Source organism: Trichosurus vulpecula, chromosome 2 (assembly GCF_011100635.1).
Source record: "Trichosurus vulpecula isolate mTriVul1 chromosome 2, mTriVul1.pri, whole genome shotgun sequence".
NCBI lineage: Eukaryota > Metazoa > Chordata > Mammalia > Diprotodontia > Phalangeridae > Trichosurus > Trichosurus vulpecula.
In genome coordinates, this window is record NC_050574.1 from 35,442,134 (window position 1) to 35,459,055 (window position 16,922).

Sequence of the window (16,922 nt, forward strand, 5' to 3'; positions counted from 1 at the left end):
TGGCATTGGTTTTAACTTTTTTCCACTAAAAAAAAAAAAAGTGGATGTTGGGGACAGCTAGGTGGCTCAGTGAGTACAGCATCAGTCCTGGAGTCAGGAGGACCTGAGTTCAAATGCGGCCTCAGACACTTGACATACTTACTAGCTGTGTGACCTTGAGTAAGTCACTAAACCCCAACTGCCCTGCCTTCCCCCCTCCAAAAAAAAGTGGATGTTTTTTTATGTGAGAATTGAAGTAAAAAATATTCAATAATATTGACCATCACTTTGCACTTTGTGCCTGGCTCCCTTTTTGACCCTTCCCTATACTGGGAAGACCCTGCAATTTGGAAAACTATGCTTTATGGGCAATGAAAGAAAGTGAGAGTGTTGGGGAGACTGAAGTTACGTGCTTGGACTGTTTAATTTTTTAAAATATACTTCTGAGGTGAAATTTCCTTAAGTCCCAAAGCCTAACATTCTGGTTTCAGAAACACGCTTTGTCAGATTTATTCACCAACTTTGGACATCTCCCACAGGACCCCTCCCCCCAACCAGTGTTTCCTGTCTGAGGACACAGCACCTCCAAGCCTCTTTCTCCCCAAAGAGCCCAACCTGCAGAGACTCAAGGCAATTCATTCATTTGTGATTCACAAACTTTATGTCTCCGTGTCCCTTCCCCACCAGGTCTCCTCCCACCACTTAAATCCGTTTAGTCATGACTCAGACTTTTGTCAAGTGGAAACTCAGATTCAGCTCTGGATCTATTTAGGGAAATTAATATAGCTGGGGGTGTCATGTGTGGCTCATAGGGAGGCAAGAATAGACAAGTCTAGTGTCTCTTCCCCCCACCCTTCTCCAAGAGAGACTTGGAATCTTGCAAGAGATTGGAGCCACAGGCTAGCCACTCTGCTCTTCTGAGACAGAGGGAGTACTGGGCTAGAATTCTCTCTCTCTGCTCTCTTAAGTGTTATTAGTCTAGACCAGAGGTTCCCAAACTTATTTGACCTACTGCCCCTTTAAAAAAAATTACTCAAGGGCCCCCAGAAATCCACTTTCCTTAACCCTTTAATGGTGTTTTAAAATTTGCATCATTTCAAAAACATAATTTTTAAATGACATATCTTAAATTTAATAATTTATTTTAAATTTGTGGGTGTTTTCCTGCATTGAAATTTTGATGACACAATATTGCATCACATAACCATATTGTATCATATTGTAAACAAGTCATTACACTCACATATTCCTGCCAATGCATGCTGGACTTCCTGACAATGGGCAACAGGCTCACCTGCCAACACTTGCTCGTTAAGATCTATCAGCAGACTTGACCACTGATTGGTTATAACTTGCATTTTGTGTGTTTATTTGGAAAATAATGTAATTACTCTGACTTTAACTCTGTTACACAACTGTATGAACAGTTTTTCAAAATTTTCTTCTCTTCTTTTTTCATGCTTCCACCACCCCCTTATTTTTATTCAATATCCCCCAATTGCACCCAAGGCTACTACTGCCCCCCAATCATTCCAGTGCCCCTCAGGGGGGCACCCTTGCCCATTTTGGGAACTTATGGGGCCTTTAGAGATGCAATTTTTAGGGTCAAGTTAACCTCCTGATAACTATTCATCAACGGGGAAAGGGAAAGTCCAAGCTTTATAGCCAATGCTTGACCCCCTTCCCACCAAATACCAGGTCCATAATCAACACTCACATTATAAATAGCAAAGAAACCCATACACACAAGTTGATAGCAAAACAGAAATCAGAAAAAGTATACATGTGAGAATATATATCAGACAATAAAGACTGAAGATGCTCTCCTGCTGGGAACAAAGTAACTCAGCTCAACCAATAGAGAGTTCCAGATCTCACCCAAGAGGAATAATTTCTTTTAAGTCTCTAGTATAGAAAACTGTGGATGGTGTTTCAACAATCCAGCTAGCAGCTTCTGTGGGGGTATAAGATCCACCAACAACCAGCACCCAGAAAGCTGCCAACACAGGTCCTTTTGATCTGCTTTACTTAAGGAAAGCAACGTTAAGGGGTTAACAATCTTACTTTAGTCCAGCATACAAATAACATCCACCTAGTTCAGGGGAAAAAGCCAGCACCCTGAATAACAGACCAAATACAATTCATAGTTATCAACATCTGGGTGTACAGCTGGGGAGCTCATTAAAACAGCTGGCCCAGAGTCACAAGCCACTTCTGCTGTGGCTCAGAGCTCCAAGCGAGAACACTAACCTTTGGGCTTATATATCCTGTTCAGGGCTGGAGGGCCCTGACCTCACCCAGGCTGGGCATGGAGAAGTTCCCCACCCCCAATACCACATCAGATACAAATCAATGGCTCCCAATTGTCTCACTGCTGAGAAATACAAAAACATCCCACTTTATCTGCCCCATTCAAACAAAGGCCAGAATTATTAAAGGTCAACGGCAAAAAGTCCCACCTTAATTACTATTACAGATGGGGATATAGTGAAAACTGCCAGCTCCTCTACTGTTGGCTTCTCCTCAGACTTTCTTTCCCTTTGGGGACTTGAAGAGAAGTTAGGATGACCCATCTTCTTTCTCAGAGGTAGAAGCCAGAACCCAAAGAGACTGAAGACTGGATCTCTCTTTTTCCTTGGGCTTACCAGTTCCACCCTGCCCTTCACATAAGTACAGCACATTAATTTTCACCAATGAGGAACGAGTCTCATACCAATAGGCTTTGGGGTTCAGGCTATATTCATAAAATATAATAATACGTAAGTCCGTCACATCAATACAATGACCAAGCACAATCCTAGAGGACTGTGATGATGAAGTAGGCTACCTACCTCATGATGGAGGTGACAGAATCAAGGTGCACAATGAGATACGGTATATATTTTTCAACGCCGCCAACGTGGGGATTTGTTTTGCTTGACTATGCACATTTGTTAGAAGGACTTTGTTTTTCTTTATTTTTAAATTTGGTGGAGAGGTAGTAAGGAGTAAAAACTAAAAAAATTTTTTTGAAAGATTAGCTCAGATGACCCCAAGCAGGATCAAATCCTGGCAATTTTTGACTAAGGTCCTGAACCTCTGTCTCTCTCCATTTATATATGTATATAGATGGCATATAGATGTAGAATGCCAGTTACTATCTCGCCCAGTTTTCACAGCTCCCCAAACACAAATCACAAAGCATGTTAACCAGTATTTGTTGTCATTTTTGTTGAGTTGTTTCGGTCGTGTCCAATTCTTTGTAATTCCTTTTTTGGGGATGTTTTCTTGGCAAAGATACTGGGGTGGTTTGCCACTTCCTTCTTCAGCTCATTTTACAGATGAGGAAACTGAGGCAAACAGAGTGAAGTGACTTGCCTAGGGTCACACAGCTGGTAAGTGTCTGAGGCTAGATTTGAACTCGTGAAGATGAGTGTTGCTGATGCTGAACCCAATGCTCCATATAGAAGTTTAATTTTTTCCTTCCATTTCTGCTATGTTCAACAAACTAGATGATCACAGTACATAGAATGACTCAGTCCTATGAATGTCGGTTTGGGGGGTAGGGGATCATAACCAGAGACAGTCCAGCTATGGTATTGGCACTCTATAAGTGAATTTTCTTAAATACGTTTAACAAGATCTCATTTCATCCCCTAGATCAGTGGTTCTCAAAATACAGCCTGCAGACTCCTCAAGATCGCCCAGGACCCCTTTCAGGGGATCCATGAGGTAAAAACTATTTTTATAATAATATTTGCCTGTTTAAAAAACCTGTCCCTTTTCCAGCTACATATCTGGGTGAAGCCAAGTTTTCTTCATATACTTCAACCAAAAGGAAATATCAAAACAGACTGAATGTAGCTGATACAGAAATGCAGCTGTCTTCTATTAAGCCAGATATTAAAGAGATTTGCAAGTATGTGTGTGTGTGTAAAATAATGCCACCCTTCTCCCTAATTTTTTTGGAAAAATAATTATTTTTCATAAAAATAGTATTTTTGATAACATGTAGTGGGTTTATTACTGCACTTCTCTGGACTTCATCATACTTAATACCAGGTACCTACTCCCTCCCCCTACTATTCAGCTTCCTTTTGTGTGTTATCTCCCCCATTAGATTGTGAGCTCCTTAAGGGCAGGGACTGTCTTTTGCCTTTTTAGCACTTAGTAAAGTGGCTAGCACATAGTAGGCTCTTAATAAATGCTTACTTATTTTTTAACTTATTTACTTATTATACTATATAATATAATATATAACATATTTACTTACTATACTATATAAATACTTATAAGTATTTACTTATAAGTTGACTCATTTTTAAATTAATACATATTTTAAACATTCAGCAGTTTAAATTAATAATATGGTAAAGACAGGTAGATCAGAACCAAATCAACAAAAGTTGCTCGGTAATTTTTAATAGTGTAATAGGGTACAGTTCGAAAATCGCTGTCCTAGATAATTCCGAGTCGCAACAGTAGATAGAGCTTAAGGCTGTGGGCCCCATTTGGACCGTGGCTGTAGGTATTTGCAGGTCTAGAGCCCTCTGGTAGCCTATGGAGAATACTAATGCCTTTAAGAAGTCGACCTCGTGCCTGATGGCTCACGGAGGCCACTAGGAGCCTAACTCAGACTAACTCCCTTGCTGGATAATTAATATAAGACATACTGCCTTTCTCTAGTGGGAAAAAGCAGTGAGAGAACCGTTCTGCACTGCATAATGACCCAACTGTCATACAACTGTCCCACCCTGACACAAATGCAAGTTCTTCGCGTTCCACTGTGATGACATTCCACTAGGAGACAAAAAGAACTGGGGCCGATTCCCCAGGCCGGGTTGTCAGTGGACAGCTGGCGTGCTTTGGGTGGGCTCCCTTGCTGCAGATTTGCAGGATCTGGCCATAAATCCCTCGGGACAGGCAGGCACAGGTGGGTTGCATCATCGCCCAGCTGTGTTGTGAGTAGAGAGTAAGCTCCTTGAAGGCAGGGCCGGCCTTTTGCCTTGGTCTTCCCAGTGCCTAGCACAGTGCCCGGTACCCAGTAGGCGCTTAATACCCGATCGCGGAATTTAATTGAATGGAGCGTGGCCCTGCTAGAAGCAGAGGAGGAAGGGAAGCAGGTAACGAGAGAAAGCGCCACCTTGCGACCACGCACGGCAGCAGGAAGCCACGAGCCACTCCCGGACCCGTTCACCACGTCGGCTAGGAGACAGACTGGCACCTGCGCGGAAGAGCATCTATTCAAAACTACACTTCCCATGAGGGCGCCCCGGCCTCCGGGTGCCCTCGTGATGTCATGACGTCCTACGTGCCCCGTCCCGCCCCACTTCTGTTTCCCCACCTTCTCGACCCCGGAAATGCTGCGGCCGCGGCCTGGGACTTCGTAGGACTACTTTTCCCAGGATTCCACCATTCCCTGCGATGTGACGAATGGGACAACCGGGGAGGAGGAGACAAGGGAGAGGGTGCTGGGTAAACGCAGCCCGCGCAGGCGAGGCAAGACCCGCCTCCGGAACGCTAGCGTTCGCGATTGCGTGCTCGCTGCGTGCGTGCTCACGTAGGCACACCCGGTGCCGCCGCACGCCAATCCCCCTTGCGTCGCTTGCAGGCTGTAGCCGGGGTGTTGGAGGCCCGGTGAAGCGTGGGAGCCGCGTGTCCGCTGGCGGCCACCGTAGGGGCCGACCCCGCCACTGCTTCCGCTTCTTCCGGAGAGCGAGCCGCGTGCCATGAAGCCAGGTGAGCGCCGGAGCCGAGCCGGGGAGGATTGGCGAGCCCAGATGCGGGCCCAGGCTTGTCTCTTCCCCCTCCTGCGACTCAGTTTACTCTCCTGTTGCAGGAGAGCCGGGGGGCGGGGAGTGATACTGACCCCAGTAACTCCCGCCATGGCCGTTCGCTCGAACTTCCGTAGCGTCTTCTACGTTATCTAATTTTCAAACCCTGATCGCCACCCGTGGGGGGAGGGGTCAGCTCTGTTATCATCCCCGTTTTACAGGCGAGAAAACTGAGGCAGGCAGCCGTGAAGTGAGTTGCCCATGGTTACACAGCTAGGAAGGATCTGGGGCAGGATTTGAACCCTGGTCTCGCAGAGTCCGGCGTTCTCCCCTCAGCTTTTACGAGGACTGGATTTAGCGGGGCCCCGAGGAGGTGGGGAGCTCCGACCGCCCCCCCTCCGGGGCGGAACACGGAGCTGGTCTCTGACTTAGCGATTATGGGGCGCATCTTGCCCCCTGTTTGCTCCCAGGACTGGCCTCGGGGAGTGAGAGCGTGGAGGGCTGGGCCTTCCCCGGGCCCCTCCCTCTAGAACCAAGATTAGTGTGCTGGGAGGGGGTTGTGAGTCACGTGCCGGGGTCCTTTTCCTGACCCCTTCCTTGGAGATTCTCCCTCCAGGTGTAAGAGCCCTAATGGAGTCGGGGAGAGGCCTCCAGCCTTCCCCCCACCCCCCAAGCGCAGGCGTGCCTCTCCCAACTTCCCTGGGCCTCGGTTTCCTTTCCCGTGTTCCGTGCCCTCCAGGGTGTCTCGGTGGTAGGGGGTTGTGGCTTTTTCTTTCTCATCTCCCAGATGCACTGACAGCAGTTTGAGGGGTGAGGAAGGGTCTTTTCCTTTCCTCCCCCGCCCATTGACATAAACTCTGGGATCCGGGTGAGCTGGTGGGGGGAGAATCTAAGCCTTTAATTTTTTATTTTTTTTTTTTGTCTGCAGGGTTCAGCCCCCGAGGGGGGGGCCGGGGTGGGTTCGGAGGGCGCGGAAGAGGTGGTGACCGAGGGGGCCGAGGAGGCTTTGGGGGCCGAGGCGGCTTTGGGGGTCGTGGCCGTGGCGGCTTTGGAGATCGCGGTGGCCGAGGAGGGGGCCGAGGTGAGTTGGGGCTGCCAGACTCTTGCCTGGCCCGGGCTTGGGGGGAGGGAGCAGTTCCTGGGGTGTCCATAACAAGGAGTCTTTGCCTCCTGCAGGAGGGTTCCAGTCACCAGGCGGTAGGGGCAGAGGCACCCCCCGGGGCCGAGGCCGGGGCGGCAGAGGAGGTTTCCAAGGCGGAAAGAAGGTCACTGTGGAGCCTCATCGACATGAGGGTGAGGACACATGCGGTGCCATTTGTCCCAGCAAAGAAGACAGCAGCAGAGCAGCCATCGTGGGGTCGTGCCTTCTCCCTTACCTCGTTCATTCTTTCAGGGAGAGGGGGTGCTCGTGGGTCACACTGGCCTTTTTTTTTTTCCAGGAGTTTTTATTTGTCGAGGAAAAGAAGATGCTCTGGTCACAAAGAACATGGTGCCCGGGGAGTCGGTCTATGGTGAGAAGAGAATCACTGTAGAGGTGAGGACGGGAGCTTGTGGTGGAAAGGGAGGTGGCTCTCCATCGGTCAGTCATGGAGCATCTCCTGAGGCCGAGCTCACCAAACACAGTCTAATGGGAGAGATGACACACAAACGCATCACATACAGAATAAGTTAGAGATGATCCCTGAGGGAGGCAGTGTGGAGGGGCATGGAGAAAGGCTTCTTGTAGAAAATGGATTTCAGGTGGGGCTCGGAAGCCAGGGCAGGTAGGAGATGGATGATCATCAGTGAAAATGCCCAGAGTTGGGAGACGAGCGTCTTGTGTAATAGCAAGGCCACCAGTGTCGCTGAATCCCAGACTGTGTTGGGGAAGGGAGTAAGGTGTAGCGGACAGGGAAGGTGGGGGGCGGGGCCAAGTTATGAAGGGCTGACTTGCTTTCGTCCACCCCTTCAGGATGGTGAGGCGAAGTTGGAGTACCGTGCTTGGAACCCCTTCCGATCGAAGCTGGCCGCGGCCATCCTGGGTGGAGTGGATCAGATCCACATCCGACCTGGAGCCAAAGTACTGTACTTGGGAGCAGCATCAGGCACCACCGTCTCGCATGTCTCTGACATCGTGGGCCCTGTGAGTCTGGGGGAACCTTCCCCACGTTTGGAAATAGCATTAAGAATAGGGAGGGCCTGCTCCCAGCTCCTCACTGCCTAAATAGAAAACCCAAAGAGCTGGTGATGAGGTACGTGAAGGAGATGCTACAGCTGCCCTCAAAATCTGAACAAAGGAGTTTGAGAGCAGGAAGTATGGTGCAGAATGATCCCTGGTGATTTTAGCTTGGCCCCGGCCACTCTCCAGGTCTGCTCTGATCAAGTGTTGAGCAGGTCCTCTGGGTCTTAGAATGAAGGGTTTGGTGGTGGGTTCTTGGTCATGTGACAAGTGGGGACAGTGAGCTCTTCTCTGATGCTTAGGAAGGTCTGGTCTATGCTGTTGAGTTTTCTCATCGATCTGGCCGAGACCTCATCAATGTGGCCAAGAAGAGGACAAACATCATTCCTGTCATTGAGGATGCCCGACACCCCCACAAATACCGAATGCTCATTGGTGAGGGCCCGAAGCATCCCTGCTTTGTAGACTGGGCTATGTTGCAGTGCACACTGAACCATAGGCAGAGGAAGCTGAGAGTGGGGCAGGAATGATCTGCCCTACGGCCAGAGAAGGGGGCTGAGTTGGGGCTGGAAGGTCCTGAGTTCAAATTCTACCTTAGACACTGACCAGCTGTGTTGCCCTGGTCAAGTCACTTAACCTGCAGGGGCCTTGATTTCCTCTATGAAAATGGAGATAGCAGGAGCACCTTCTTCCTAGGGTAGTTGTGAGGATGAAAAATATTTGTCGAGCATTTTGCAAACCTTAAAGCGATATGTAAATGCTATAATGATAGATATTAAAAGGAAGTGGGCCTTTAATTTCTGGGAGGCAGCTGGCCTCGGAGTTTAGCCTTTATCTTGTGGACCCGGGGAGCAAAGGAAGGTTTTGGCCAAGCCTAAGGAATGAATGTGTTCAGAGCCATCCTTAGACATTGGATCGGCAGTCTGCAGGGTGGAGTGGAGGGGTGAGAGATGAGATGGGGCACAGCATGCACCTGAAGCCCCCGGTGCCTTTCCTTCCTCTGCTTTCAGGGATGGTGGATGTGATTTTTGCTGATGTGGCCCAGCCAGACCAGTCCCGAATTGTGGCTCTCAATGCACACAATTTCCTGCGCAACGGAGGACACTTTGTGATCTCCATTAAGGTAAATGCCCTGGCCAGATTCAGGAGTTGGGGAGGAGGCCCCTGAGGCCTGGGCAGAGGTTGGTGGTCTCATGATCACAACCTCTCCCAGGCCAACTGCATAGACTCCACAGCCTCCCCTGAAGCCGTGTTTGCCTCCGAAGTCAAGAAAATGCAGCAGGAAAATATGAAGCCACAGGAACAGCTCACCTTGGAGCCCTATGAGCGAGATCATGCAGTGGTGGTGGGCGTGTACAGGTGAGCCTTAGGAAGGGCCCTGGGCAGATCCAGGTGAGGGCCCCATTGGTCTGAGGGGTGTCACCAGAGGTGAGGGGAGGGTCCCTGAGCACAGCAGGGGCCCCATGGGCCTGTTGGGGGGTATCCAGGTGTTGACCTGGGCTCTGAGGTCTCCTTTCTCCCCACAGGCCACCTCCCAAGCAGAAGGAAGTAGCTGCCAAGTAGCTGTCATCTCTCCTGTCCCCCTCGTTTTCTACTCTAGCTGTTTTGTGTCAGATCTTTGTATTTTCTATTAAAAGGTGTGACCCCATGTGACTCCTGGATTCTCAAAGGGTTAAGGGGGAGGGGATGGAAGGAAGGCCAGGCTACGCGCCTGCGCACTGTGGGGAGCCACTGATGTTCGCCCTGTGGTTACCCAGAGAGGTCGGACGTCGACCTTTGCGACGCATGCCTCGTCTTGCCTTCTGCGCGCCCGGGGCGGGGCCTAACTTGGATGCCGCGCATGTCTCTTCCAAAGTTGGCGCAGGCGTACTGGGCAGCAGACCAGTGCCTGAGTCACGTGTCGAGGGAGGATGGGAGGGGGCAAGGGGCGGAGTCCAGGCCGGGGGGGCCGGTTTGTTGTGGTCGCCATTTTGCTGGTTGCATTACTGGGTAATTGGGGACCCCGGGCCGCTGCCGATCTGACTGGAGCTGCCCGCTCGCGCTGCCGCTGCCAGCGTTCCCGCGCTGGGATGAGCCCGGGACGCTGAGCTGCCGCCGCCTGCCCCCTTGCGTTCTGCTCCGCCCCTCCCCCTACGGCCCGGCACCCCCCACCCCCGCCCACAGGTAACGGCCGCGCGCGCGCCCGCCGGGGCTGGGGGAGGGGAGGGGGCGCGTGCCCGTCCGCGGCAGCCAGTCCATCCTCCGGCGCGCCGCCCTCCACCCCCGCGCCGAACGTTAGCCCCAGGGAGGGGGTGGGGGGGGCGCGGGGTGCCTGTTACGGCCGCCCCTCCCTGGGCGGTGGGGTGGGGCGGAGCTGCAGGGGGGCGCGAGCTGTCCCGGGGCCCGGCGGGGTGGGGGAGGGGCGCCGGGCCGGACCAGGTGCCGGGGGGGAGGGGTGGGGAGGGGGCGGGGCCGCTATTTATAGCCGGGTTCCTGGAAGGGGCCGGCCCCGGGGGAGCGCGGCGCGGGCCGGGGCGGGGCCGGGCAGCCGGGCCGGGGGCGGAGCCGCGGCCTCTCCGGCCCCCTCCCCCCCTCCCCCGCTTCCTCCACTCTCCCGCTCTTTGTTTGGGCAAGAGCCGGCGCGGGCCCCCACCCGCCGCATCGCGGTCGCTTGGCAACAGCGGGCCGGCTCCCCGCCATTGGCCGGCTCGCCGAGCCCCTCGGGCCAATGGCAGGCCTGTTGCCATGGCAGGGGTCATGTTGCAGCCGCCTCGTGCGCGCCGCGGGGAGCGGGAGCCCGAGCCCGGGAGGCAGGAGGCGGGGCGGGGCGGGAGCCGGAGCGGGCGCCCCTCGAGCCCAGCACCGCCTCCCCCCTCCCCCGCCGGGGGGGGGGGCTAGGGGAGGGGGGGCCCGGGCCGGGCCGGACTGGGCTGGTGGGGTGCTATGGGCGTCAGAGGAGAGGCCTCTCTGGCCCCCGGTGCGACCCCAGGATTCATTAGCAGACAGGCGGGACTGAAAGTTGGGGGGAGGCCGGTCCCAGGCCCAGCCCCAGCCCAGCAGCTGTAGGGTTAACCCCATTCTCCCTCCCCTCCCCCTCTCCCCCCTTCCACCTGCTCAGCTCCCCCCCCTCCAGGCAACCTCGGCTGACCCCCCTCCCCCCTCCCAGCGGCTGCTGCTGTCACCCAGCGGACGGGACAGGGCAGGGCAGGGGCTGGGGGGGCCTCCCCTCCCTCAGACGGGTCACCCTTCCACCTCCGTGTCCCCTCGGGGCTCCCACCCTCCCTGCCCGAGATGCTGACTGCCCGACTGCCAGACTGGGGACCCCGCCGGCCACCTGCCCGTGGCTCCCGACAGCCCCCCAGCGTGGGTATGAGAGAGGGAGGGGCGCGGAGGGGGGCTTATCAGCCCCCCTTCTCACGTGGGTGCAACCTTAGGGGGACTCTCTAGTGTCAGATGAGACCCCCCTATGCCCAAATGCCTTTCCTTTGTGCTTCCCCTCCCCCAATGGAGAGTGACTGTCAGCTGGTGAGGAGTGGGTTGGAGGCTCTGTTGTTGGGGGTGGGGGAAGGGCAGTCCCAGGCCCCTGCCCTGCTCTGCTCCTTCATGGTCATTGCCCTTTCTTGCCCTGTTCATTAGCTGCTTTTGCTCTTTTCTGTTTCTCCTGTTTCCCTGATACTCCTCTGGCCTGACCCCCTCCCTTCTGCCATGCCCGTCCCCCACATCCCATGCCCTCTACTCCCTCCCTCCAGGTCCCGGCGGTGCTGGTGGCAGCAGCTGTGGTGCAGGATGCGAGAAGTCGCCCCCCAGCCGGGCTCCTGCTCCGGGCCTTGCTTCCCTTCGGCCCTCTGAGCCGGACATGGCCGCCCCTCCCAGCCATGGTCCTTTCTCAGGCTTTCCAGCCCCCCAGGAGCATACACAGGTAGCACCTAATCTAGCTCCTGGAGAAAGTTTGGGACCAAGGACCCCACCCCTGGATGGAGGTGGGGGCGGTGGGGGAGGGGAACAGCAGGAGGACAGGCCTTAGGGAAGAACATGAGGTTGAAGGGTCTGGGTCAGAAAAAGGAGATCCTGGTGTAGGATCCGAGGGTTACAGGCTTAGAGTTGACCAGAACTTTCGAGGTCATCTGCTCATTTTGCAGCTGAGGCCTGGACGGAGGTTAAGCCATTTGTCCAGGGTCACACTGGGAGGAAGTAGCTGAGCTGGGATTTGGGCCCAGGTCCTCAGGCTCCATCCAAATCCAGCCCCCTTTCCGCAGTATCCGTCTCTGCCCCAGCTTTGGCCATCAGACATCCCAGGGTCTGTGGGGAAATGGTTCAGGGTTAAAGGTTAAGAGGCGGAGTGTGGCAGGGAGGTAGAAGGGGATGCTTCCCTCCCTCTCAATCTGTGCCTGGTTCTGACACACCTTCCGGGGGGGCACGGGTAGGAAGGCTGGACTGAGAGCTGGCCGGTCAGCTGTGTGGTGGGCAGAAAGTCATAGAGAGGGCTTCAGCATTGTCAAGCGGGTAATGGCTGTCCTCCCTAGAGCACAATGGGACTGTGACAGTGGGAGGGGTTGAAGGGTTCAGCCCCTTCTGTGTCCTCCTCCCTCCCAGGTGGTGCCAGATGTCAGACTGCTACAGCGACGGCTCCCGCTGGCCTTTCGGGATGCCACCTCTGCCCCACTCCGAAAGCTCTCTGTGGACCTTATCAAGACCTACAAGCACATTAATGAGGTAGGTTGGGCCCTGGGCAGGAGCTGGGAGGGAGCTGGGGGGCGGGGAGGGACTCCCAATATTTCTCCTTATCATCCTCTACACTGCCCCCTCCCAGGTGTACTACGCCAAGAAGAAGCGTCGGGCCCAGCAGGGACCCCCAGAGGATGCAAGCACAAAGAAAGAGAGGAAGGTTCTGAACCACGGATACGATGATGACAACCATGACTATATTGTGCGAAGCGGGGAACGGTGGCTGGAACGCTATGAGATCGATTCGCTCATCGGGAAGGGTTCCTTCGGGCAGGTGAGGACCAGAGTGAGACACCTGGGGGAGGGGGAGGCCACCCATCCTCGGAAAGCAAGAGAAGGTTAATTTCCTCCCGCGCACCCTATGTCCCAAGGCCTACATGTACCCCTGAGTTCTCTCAGCTGCACCCAAGTCCTGATGCCTAGGGTCCTCCTGATGCCTAGGGTGGAACGTTGCCTGACTGTCTTTTTCCCTTGGGATCTGTCTTGAGGTCCAAAGTCTTGCTGACCCTCATCCATCCCCATCAATCCTGGGCCTCTTGTCGCTCCCAGGTGGTGAAGGCCTATGACCACCAGGCCCAGGAGCTGGTGGCCATCAAGATCATTAAGAACAAGAAGGCGTTTCTGAACCAGGCACAGATTGAGCTTCGGCTGCTTGAGCTGATGAACCAGCACGATACAGAGATGAAGTACTACATCGGTGAGGCCTGGGATGGGAGTGAGGGGTGGGGAAGGGGGGATGGGCAGAGAGTGGAACTGGACGTCAAGGTCCTAGCTGGCACTGCCTGTCCCTGCTCCCTCTTCTCCAGTACATTTGAAACGACACTTCATGTTCCGGAACCACCTGTGCCTGGTCTTTGAGCTCCTCTCCTACAATTTGTACGACCTTCTGCGCAACACCCACTTCCGAGGCGTCTCGCTGAACCTGACCCGAAAGCTGGCACAGCAGCTCTGCACGGCCTTGCTCTTTCTGGCCACCCCCGAGCTCAGCATCATCCACTGCGACCTCAAGCCTGAGAACATCCTGCTGTGCAACCCCAAGCGCAGCGCCATCAAAATTGTCGACTTCGGCAGCTCCTGTCAGCTGGGCCAGCGGGTACGAGGTGCCCGTGGCTGGTGGCGGAAGGCTCATGGCCTGATTCCACAGAGAGGAAACTTGGGTCACTCACCCTTGGGGAACCATCTCCCCATCTGGGCTGGGGGCAGGCAGCAATAAGGTGCCAAGGAGGCCCTGACCGTGCTTGCTTTCTCCCCAGATCTATCAGTACATCCAAAGCCGCTTCTACCGCTCCCCTGAGGTGCTCCTGGGGACCCCCTATGATCTGGCGATCGACATGTGGTCTTTAGGCTGTATCCTTGTGGAGATGCACACAGGAGAGCCCCTCTTCAGTGGTTCTAATGAGGTAAGGCTCGGGCTGGGGGGCCAAGGAGATGGGCCCAGGGATGCCAGGTGGAGGGGGGTGAGCCTGACAGCTATCCTGCCCTTTTGCCCAGGTGGACCAGATGAACAGGATTGTGGAAGTGCTAGGACTGCCCCCGGCTCCCATGCTGGAACAGGCCCCCAAAGCTAGGAAGTACTTTGACCGGTTGCCTGGAGGGGGCTGGACCCTCCGGAGGAGCAAAGACCTCAGGAAGGTGAGCCACTCTGCTCTTGCACCCCTAAGCCCTGTCTAAAGGGCCCTTCTCCCAGTGGGTTTTTCTGCATTTACTTTGTCAGTACCCTGTCTCTGCTCCCTCCATTCCTCCTCTTGTCCTTTTCTCCCATTTGTCTGTACAGTTAGGAATTCTTCATTTATTTCCATCCCATTCTCCTCACTCTGCCTGGGTTGCATTCGGTGCCCCCCCCCGCCCATGACTCTTCTACTCCTCCCTCCTAGGAATACCAGGGCCCCGGCACACGGCGGCTGCAGGAGGTGCTGGGTGTGCAGACAGGTGGCCCAGGAGGCCGGCGGGCAGGTGAGCCAGGCCATAGCACAGCCGACTACCTCCGCTTCCAGGACCTGGTGCTGCGCATGCTGGAGTATGAGCCGGCCGCCCGGATCAGCCCCCTGGGTGCCCTACAGCATGGTTTCTTCCGTCGAACTGCCGATGAGGCGACCAACACGGGGCCCTCGGGGAGCAGCACCTCCACCTCACCTTCTCCAGCCCCCGACGCCTCCCACTCCTCCAGCGCGGCCAGCTCCGTCTCCAGCTCTGGTGCGGGGGGGCTATGGGGACCACCACGAGTGGGACTGGGGGAGAGAACTCAGCTCTGGGCCTGCCATAGAGGCACATGCGCTGGGGTGTAAGCACTCAATGCCTGTGTGAAGCAGGAGAAAATCTCTTTTCTCTGAATCTCACTATTGTAATCTCACTGCCATTCCATTCCTAAGTCCTGTGAATCCGTGGTCTCTGACCTTGAACCAAAGGTCACTCTCCTCCCCCTTTGGGCTCTTGGAGGGTCAGAGGAGGAGATGCTTTACCAACTTACTGTTTCCCACCTTAGGTGGCTCAAGCGGATCATCCAACGACAACCGGAGTTACCGCTACAGCAGCCGGTACTGCGGGGGCCCGGGGCCTCCCGTGATGGACTGCGAGATGCACAGCCCCCAGGTATAGGCCTGGGCCAGAAGGGTAGGGGCTCCCTCCGGACTCTCGGGACCCATTTGAGCCTGATCGTAGCCTGTGCCTTTCTTCCCCTGGCAGGTCCCACCTTCCCAGCCGCTGCGCCCTTGGGCAGGGGGAGATGTGGCCCACAAGCCTCCCCCAGGCCCGGCCCCAGCCTCCTCTTCCTCCTCCTTCCATGGGGCCGGTGGCCGGCCTCCGGCCCAGGCTGGCTCTTCTTCATCCTCCTCACCGCCTCCCCCTGAGCTGATGGACGTGAGCCTTGGAGGTGGTCCCCTGCTGCCTCCGCCCGCCCCACAGGACTGTGCCCCACTCCGCCCTGCTCCCCCTCTCCAGCACCCGGCCGCTTCGGCCTTCCGGACTCGGACCACAGGGGGGGGCGGCCCCAGGGGCGGGGGCCGGCCGCCGATCCCCCCACCTGAGGACCCGGCCCTGGGCCCCCGCCTGGGCCTCTGTGGTGTTCCCCAGAGTACGGCCGCCAGCTCGTGATCCCCTGCCCCCCTGGGGCCCCCCGAAGCCATACCCCTTCCCCCTTGGGGCCCCTGGGCTCATGCCTTCCCTCCCCCAGCCCTCCTCCCCTCTCAACTGGAATTGCTGCTACCCAGTGGGGGGGGGGGCACCTGCACTGACCTGACTGGGGGTGGGGCCGAGAAGAGGAGGGGGTATGACCCCTGCCCCCCTTGTCCCCCCATGGACTGGCTCCTCGGCCCTGCTGGCCCCTTTGTTTTCTATTTATTGTACCAAAGACTGGCAGCCCTGGGGTGGCTCCCCTGCTCTCCACCCTGGGGCTGGGGGGGGTGGGGTGGGGAGGCATCCGCAGGAGTCTGGGGCGCCCTGTGCTGTACCCAAGTAAAGAGCTTTCTCACACGCCCGACAGCTCCTTTGCAGGGTCCCTCGGCCACTCCCCCTAAAACAGTGAAATCCCAAAGAGGGAGGAGTAGGGAATGACGGGAGAGAGGTGGCGTGCCCTCACTGGCACTGGAGACTTCAGCAGCCTGGGCTCGGGCAGGGAGCGTGGGTAGAGGGCGACCTTGACGTGGCCAGGGCACCCCAGCCATCTGTGTCTGGATGGACCTTCTCCCCGCAGGACCCAGGGTCTGGCCTGCCTGATACCCAGCAGGCAGCTCGTGGAAATGAAAAGGAATGCCTGGTTTAAGGCTCCAGGCTAGTGGCCAGCAGGGCCAAACCCTGCACCGTTGGGCCCTGGTGCACATTCCTCACTGGCCTGAGGTGGGAAGGCTACTCAGTGTCCTTGCTGCCAGCAATGAACTTGAATGGGGGGGGGGGGAGTCATCCCAGGTAAGTGCTCGGGTCTCTTCTCCCTCCCCATGATGGTTTCCATAGTGATTAGACAGGGTCCTAGGGACGTGCACTCAACTAACCCCAAAGGAGGGAACAGCTGCTCCCCAGGGGGCCTAGACCAGAGGCAGGCGAGGCTTCGGGGAGGGGCTACGGGCTGCGCTGGCAGCCCCTACCCAGAGGCCTTTGCGAAGGCTGTGGCGCTTCTCATGCGGCCCCTCAAGCACCTGTCGTCCGGGCGAGGGGCGTAAGGCGGATGCTGCAGGCGCTCCATTTTACTGCGAAGGGCACAAACAGGGGAGAGCAACTCACGAGCCGTACAGCTAGTGAGGGTGTGGGCGGGCTCTGGCCGTTCCGTAGCCAATCAGGAGCTCCGCTTTGGCGAGGCCAGGGTGTTCCCGGCGTCCTTTTGGAGTCTCCGAAGGACA

General features: G+C 55.8%; 2 protein-coding genes across 3 annotated transcripts; both read left to right on the forward strand.

Annotated features, from left to right (window-relative positions):
• The first annotated feature begins 5,528 nt into the window (after positions 1–5,528).
• Positions 5,529–9,543, forward strand: FBL (fibrillarin). Its single transcript, XM_036745151.1, has 9 exons — positions 5,529–5,697; positions 6,661–6,813; positions 6,909–7,025; positions 7,172–7,266; positions 7,684–7,854; positions 8,193–8,325; positions 8,901–9,013; positions 9,104–9,249; positions 9,417–9,543. Exons 1-9 carry the CDS (start codon positions 5,688–5,690, stop codon positions 9,451–9,453), a joined length of 975 nt encoding a protein of 324 aa, XP_036601046.1. The 5' UTR covers positions 5,529–5,687; the 3' UTR covers positions 9,454–9,543.
• A 288-nt stretch (positions 9,544–9,831) lies between these two features.
• Positions 9,832–16,062, forward strand: DYRK1B (dual specificity tyrosine phosphorylation regulated kinase 1B). Of its 2 annotated transcripts, none has more exons than XM_036745308.1 (11): positions 9,832–10,053; positions 11,619–11,788; positions 12,463–12,582; positions 12,680–12,868; positions 13,144–13,291; positions 13,401–13,687; positions 13,848–13,994; positions 14,086–14,226; positions 14,469–14,787; positions 15,077–15,183; positions 15,277–16,062. In XM_036745308.1, the coding sequence occupies exons 2-11, from the start codon at positions 11,726–11,728 to the stop codon at positions 15,682–15,684; spliced, it is 1,929 nt and encodes a 642-aa protein (XP_036601203.1). In that variant the 5' UTR covers positions 9,832–10,053; positions 11,619–11,725; the 3' UTR covers positions 15,685–16,062. The 2 variants fall into 2 exon arrangements, with proteins under 2 accessions (XP_036601203.1, XP_036601202.1); XM_036745307.1 differs by lacking the exon at positions 9,832–10,053 and adding an exon at positions 11,139–11,236 and having other exon boundaries at positions 15,277–15,932.
• The last annotated feature ends 860 nt before the right edge of the window (positions 16,063–16,922 follow it).

Coding starts and splice junctions, on each gene's coding strand:
- DYRK1B (XM_036745307.1), top strand. CDS start 11,161: ATGCTGACTGCCCGACTGCCAGACTGGGGACCCCGCCGGCCACCTGCC. Junction 12,583..12,679: donor CCTACAAGCACATTAATGAG/GTAGGTTGGGCC, acceptor GCCCCCTCCCAG/GTGTACTACGCCAAGAAGAA. Junction 14,227..14,468: donor GGAGCAAAGACCTCAGGAAG/GTGAGCCACTCT, acceptor CCTCCCTCCTAG/GAATACCAGGGCCCCGGCAC.
- FBL (XM_036745151.1), top strand. Junction 7,267..7,683: donor AGAAGAGAATCACTGTAGAG/GTGAGGACGGGA, acceptor CCACCCCTTCAG/GATGGTGAGGCGAAGTTGGA. Junction 9,014..9,103: donor ACTTTGTGATCTCCATTAAG/GTAAATGCCCTG, acceptor AACCTCTCCCAG/GCCAACTGCATAGACTCCAC.